Below are 5,828 nucleotides of genomic sequence, written 5' to 3'. Positions count from 1 at the left end.
ACACTTGTGAACTCTTCTGTTCACTTGTCTCTGAGCTATGACTTCCTTCACTCTGCTCAAAGCCCTGCTGTAATTCAATACTGCATTTCTCTCCTTCTGCAGCATCAGGAGGGGGGGTGATCTCCACCAATCCTCCCCCTCCCCCTCTTCAGTCCAGTCCCTGACACTGGGGCAACCCAGTTAGATGGGTGGCGTACAATTATTTATTATTACTACTACTACTAGCTGGCCCGGGAACGCATTGCTGTGCCTGACTCAGGGTCCTTGTTTCCCAGGAAAGGGGGAGGATGTGTCCGCCCGCCCCGGACTATGTGTTTTTTTCCTCTCCCCCATTGTGTCTCATCCCTGTGATTCCTCCTATCCTGTCGTGACCCATGAGGTATCCCTCCCCCCCAACCCCAGGTCATCCCTGTGACTCCCCCCACCCTAGCTCAGCCCATGACCTATTTGGGCCCCTCCTCCCCCCCCCACCCAGGGCTCCACTCGGCCTAGTCTGTAAAGTAGAGCCAAGGCCTAGTCTGTAGGCTGTAAAGTGGAGCCGAGGCCTAGTCTGTAGGCCTTAGCTCAGCCTACGTAGTATGTAAATACAAGCGGAGACCTCTGCCCTGTATCTCCATTCCTTGGCCCCCACCTTTGGAAAAGGAACTGTCAGCTTCTGGGTTCTATTTCCCAGCATGCACTTTTGGGTGAGTTGTGTGTTCTGAAGCACGAGGTTTTGGGTTTTTTACGTGGCCCAGGTGTGACATCTGTGTACGGAAAGTGTCTTAGGTTACTCTCTTATTCGCATGTGGTGTTGTGTTCAAATTTCAACGCTATCAGTCAAGTGGTTTCATTGAACATTAGAGAGGAACGGACATGCCCAATTTACACACACACACACACACACACACACACACACACACACACACACACACACATATATATATATATATATATATATATATATATATATATATGTTATTATTATTACCACCAGTGTTTGGCAGGGCCCCTTCCCTAAGGCATGGAACATCTTCCAGCAGGACTCTTGAATAAATTGGATTAGGATGTGCCTTGGATGTCTTAATTAGGTTAAACCCCTCGCAGAAATGAAGGCATTTGGAATTTCTGGAGGTCTCACACTACTACTCGCAACTAGTGAGAGTCAATCCTATTGATTAAGACAAATAGAGGTCAGTAAGAACCCATTACGACTTTCTTGTCTTGTATGCCCAGGTTTTTGTCTTGCATAGTTTCCCAGACAACCTAGAGACAACATTGACTCTAAGGCACTCAGTGCATACTTGCAATGACAGCAAGGCTGTGTTCCTCTGCAGCAGACAAGATGAAATAGAAGAGCAACTATTGTCTGGTAGGAATGGCCAAACAAACTCAGAAGCTCCAGTGCTTAACTAGGACTATTTACTGCTTCAAAGTGTATTGGAAATCCAGGGCAAAATTTAGAATGATGCTATTCATCTTCTTATTCCAGCTTATCTCTTGGCCAAGTTCACCACCTGAGATGATGATAACAGCTGCCTGGAAGCGATGTGTAGATTACTGACTCACAGGGCTGCAAAGCTACTGTGAAGTGCTTAAAGTAGGCAGAGAAGGCAAAAAAGCATTTTGATGTGAAAGTCCTACTGCTGCTGTTTTATTTAAAAAAAGCAAAAATACACAGCTGTTGGACTGAACAGAAAGGGGCAAGGGAAGTTGCTTGTAAATGTAGCAGAAGATGAATGTGTAGAATTGCAGTTACATGGACTTCAGGGTTGGAGGTGAGGATGGACAAGGTGTGGGTCAAGATTGGGGAACATGAGAGCCTCCAGGTGTTGGATTCCAAGGCCCATCAGCCCTGGCCAGGATCTAGTCCCAGCCACAGATCAGATAGGCTTCTCTTTAGCGACCTATGTCTGCCTCCCAAGCAAAAAACAAGAGAGATTTATATATATATTATTTTCAACCAAAATGCAATCTATTGGAATATACAACAAATAGTATTGTGGCTCTACAAAGTCTCTCCCTCTCCCTCCCTCTCTCTGTGTGGCAGAATAGGTTCTAGTAGATAAAAGCTGTTAACACAATAAATAAAATTAAATGTTTTTAAGGCATCACAATTTTTTATTTTTTATTTGCTATAAAGCACTCCCCTGTATTGGTTTTGTTAGAAAATGCTGACAAACTTTGGGAAAAGAAAAAAACCACACAATAATTATTGTGTAATAGAATTCTAGAATTGACCCAGGAGCTATCCAGCTCCATTTCTGCCTCCAAACATGGCATGGTCCTATGCTGTTGTTTGGGGCTTCATCCCTAAACAGTAGGAAATTCAGGGTCAGACGTCAGCCACAATGGCACCATGCATTCAAACGACTGTGGTATCACTTTAAACAACCTTGGCTTCCCCGAAAGCATTCTGGGAGCTTGAGGTTATTATGGCTGCTGAGAGTTGTTAGGAGACCCCTATTCCCCTCATTGAGATAGGGTTCTCAGAATTCCCTGTGATGAGGGCTTGGTGGAGAAACAGGCAGTAGTACAGAACAGTCCTAAAACCCCTAACGTTTCTCTCTGACAAATGGTATCAAACTTCTGCTAATCATCGCCCCTTGCACACCCTCTTCCAGGGAAATGTCAGTTTCAGTGCCCTACCCTGCAAGACAGTGTGATTCCAACTGCCCAGTTTGTGATTTTATTATTTCAATGACAGTGTATTTTGTTATTAATTCTGATTTCTTTTGGGTAAACTGTCCTCAGCTTAAAAAGTAGAAATAATAATAACATCAAAGACTAACCGAATTGTTGCAGACTGTTCATTTGTATTCTGTTCCCATTCAATGCTAACTTTTTGTTGTTGTTGAGTCTAACCATTGCATAAGTTTTGTGCAGGCAAATCACTCTCAAGCAGCCAGTTGTGTATGTTGATGGGGAGTTGTATTTGCAACTAATGACATGATGGATTCAGGCATGTCAAACCTGTGGCCCTCCAGATGTTTTGGACTACAATTCCCATCTTCCCCAACCACTGGTCCTGCTAGCTAGGGATCATGGGAGTTGTAGGCCAAAACATCTGGAGGGTCGCAGGTTTGACATGCCTGGATTAGCTCATCACATTTGGGCAACCATGTTCCATATTATTCCATATTATTATTACAATTAGGACCGTGTGCTTGCCCCAAACAGAAAGTCAACTTGAGAGGATGCATGGATCTGATTTTGCAGGAAGGCCCAGGAAAATTCTTTCTTTCCTTCTTTCTCCCATTGCTTGATCCTTATGGAGGCGATAACACTGGATTATATCTGTAAGGAGGGTCACATAGGCCTTATCCTAGAAAAGCTGCTTGGAGGGGGTTGTGAGACCTAATGGGCTAGCTAGCCTAGACTCCCACAATAGCAGTGTATTTGATGTACATCAGATGCATACACACAGAGCACTACGGGACTCTGGCCCAATCAGGAAGAGCTCTAGACACATACATTGGTATGTGCCTAGAACACCTTTCAACATATGTCAGAAGCAGGTGTTGGGGGAGCATGGTTGCCACCATAACAGTGGCTAGCCCTCACAGTCCTGCAGCTCCCTCTATGTGTGGGGAGGATCTTACGAGCTGCCCCACACATATGCATTTAAGACCGAGACTTTTTAATGCGCTCATTGGTTTGTCCCTGACAATTCTTAGACATGCCTGCTTTTGGTAGCTCTCTCTTTCCAGGAATGTTCCCAATAGCACACTTCAGGCCTGCCTGAATCTTTCTGTTGGTTAGGATAATCAACATGGGACTTATAGCTGAGTAGCAGGAGTCAAAAAACATGCGGGCATCTGCGAACCTCAGTGAGACTGGGGATACACAAAGGTTGACCATCCAGAAGACACTGTCCAGTCCAAAGCTGAGAAGGTACATGGCCAGCAGGCCCATTACTGATTTTGCTGCTCGAATCTCTGTATGCTTCAACTGTAGCATGGGCAAGCGGTTCATCAGTTTCCCATGCTGCCAAAAAACGTAGAGAAGGTATCCACTTGAGAGGCTCATCAACCCCAGGAAGAGAATGTCTCGAGTGACAAATACCACTCCATTTCCAAAGTACAAGAGTTGATTAGGGAACACCACACAGCAGAAGTCATACACTACTGTGATCTCTTCCTCGGTGCAGTTGGTACCGGTGCGAGGCAGGGAGTAAAGCAGACGTGTACAGCAGACCAGGAGGTTGAAGCACCAAAGGGAAATCATGATGGAAGGGAGTCTTGCAAGAATGCTGTGCCTTAGCCGCAAGCATCTGAGAGGACATGGAGCAATGAGGATGCACTGGAAGCAGCCCAGCATGGAAGTTAAGAAGATGCTCATGGCTCTGCTCACACAATAGATGTAGAGGGTAATGCCACAGGTCAAATTATCATGCATGGTGTGGATGCCAAATGCTTGCAAGGTGAGTGGGACACCCCTGGTCAGGATCACCAGGAGGTTGGCCAGTGCAAGTTTGCCCAGGATGATTTCACTGGGTGTGAAGTTTTGCTGGCAGGTGGCTTTGAGGAAGGCACAGAGGATGGCTAGATTTCCTGGGATCCCTATCATGTCGAGCGAAATGAAACCAAGCATGTTCATGACGAACCAGACTTGCATCGTGGCAGTGTAACCCTGCTGGGAGGAAGGTTGCCCGCTCTGTGTATTCTACAAGACAAAAGTGTTGAAAAGTAGAAGAGAACTGGTGCCCCCCCCCCTCCGGCAGTCAACAAAGCCATATATAAATTAAGTTCCTTTCTTGTTGATTGGAAAACACACACACACACACACACACACACACACACACACACACCCCACTCAGGTATTTAGTTAGGAGTGCATCCATGCAAGCCCTTCTGCATGCAAAATTATTACATCCTGGAAAACTAGAAAGTTGCTTAAGATGCTGAATTCTAAGATAGGGAAAAAAGTTATTCTGCAAGCAGACATTCCTGCTTGAAAGAGTAAGAGGCCTTTCAGAGGAAGCACGGTGTAGTAATCAGAATGTTGGCCTAGAACCGGCAAGAACCTCCACTCACGCATTGCTAAGTGTCCCTTATGACAAACGTTTGGCAACCACAATAAATGGGGCCTTTAGCACCTAGATTTGTATATTAGGCAGACATCCTCATGTGTTTCATTTTGGATACCAGATTTATCTTCTTCTGATCTTTGCATTTTACTTTTTTAATTTTATGTTGAATTATTGTGCACCATTCTGAGAAGATTCCTCCCTTCCCTGCCACTTGATTTAGCAGTATCCAAGTTGTGCCCACCCTGTGGAATGCCCTCCTGTCAGATGCCAAAGAGATAAACAATCATATGACTTTTTCGTAGACATCTGAAGGCAGCCCTGTTTTGGGAAGCTTTTGATGTTTCATGTTTTGTTGGGTTCCTTTGTATTTTGTAGGAAACATCCCAGTGTGGCTGGGGCAACCCAGTCAGATGGATGGGATACAGGAAACAAATTATTATTAATATGTATTATTTTTATTATCAATAATGATTTAATAATGATAATAATAGAAGCTCACTGACCACTCATTAACTTTTCTAACTTCCTGAGTTATTGTCAGGATAAAACAGGAGAAGCATTTATATCTCCCTGAACTCCCAAGAGCAAGAGTGTGATTAACAATGCCATAAATAAAATAGCAAACAAGCATGCAGGCCTTAATTTCAAGTGATATATATCGCAATCATATCTTTGGAGGCATTTGTTCCAACTGATAACCTTTCTGTACTGTTAAAAACTGGTGATTTCTTTCTAGCTTGTATCAGCCCCCTTTCCACCCGTTTGAGTTTCTTATGGCCTTAATATGCTAGATTAAAATGTTTCTGCCTCTGTAGGA

General features: G+C 44.4%; 1 protein-coding gene across 1 annotated transcript; it reads right to left on the bottom strand.

The window, feature by feature from the left end:
- Positions 1-3,603: 3,603 nt before the first annotated feature.
- On the bottom strand, positions 3,604-4,596 carry LOC118088503 (olfactory receptor class A-like protein 1). The gene has a single exon (XM_035122224.1). The coding sequence runs from the start codon at positions 4,594-4,596 to the stop codon at positions 3,604-3,606; it is 993 nt and encodes a 330-aa protein (XP_034978115.1).
- Between the last annotated feature and the right edge of the window lie 1,232 nt (positions 4,597-5,828).

This window comes from Zootoca vivipara, chromosome 7 (assembly GCF_965207765.1).
Source record: "Zootoca vivipara chromosome 7, rZooViv2.hap1.1, whole genome shotgun sequence".
In the NCBI taxonomy this organism is placed as follows: Eukaryota; Metazoa; Chordata; class Lepidosauria; order Squamata; family Lacertidae; genus Zootoca; species Zootoca vivipara.
Note: the sequence above shows the minus strand (reverse complement) of the source record. Positions and strands in the feature narration are given on the sequence as shown.

Coding starts and splice junctions, on each gene's coding strand:
- LOC118088503 (XM_035122224.1), bottom strand. CDS start 4,596: ATGCAAGTCTGGTTCGTCATGAACATGCTTGGTTTCATTTCGCTCGAC.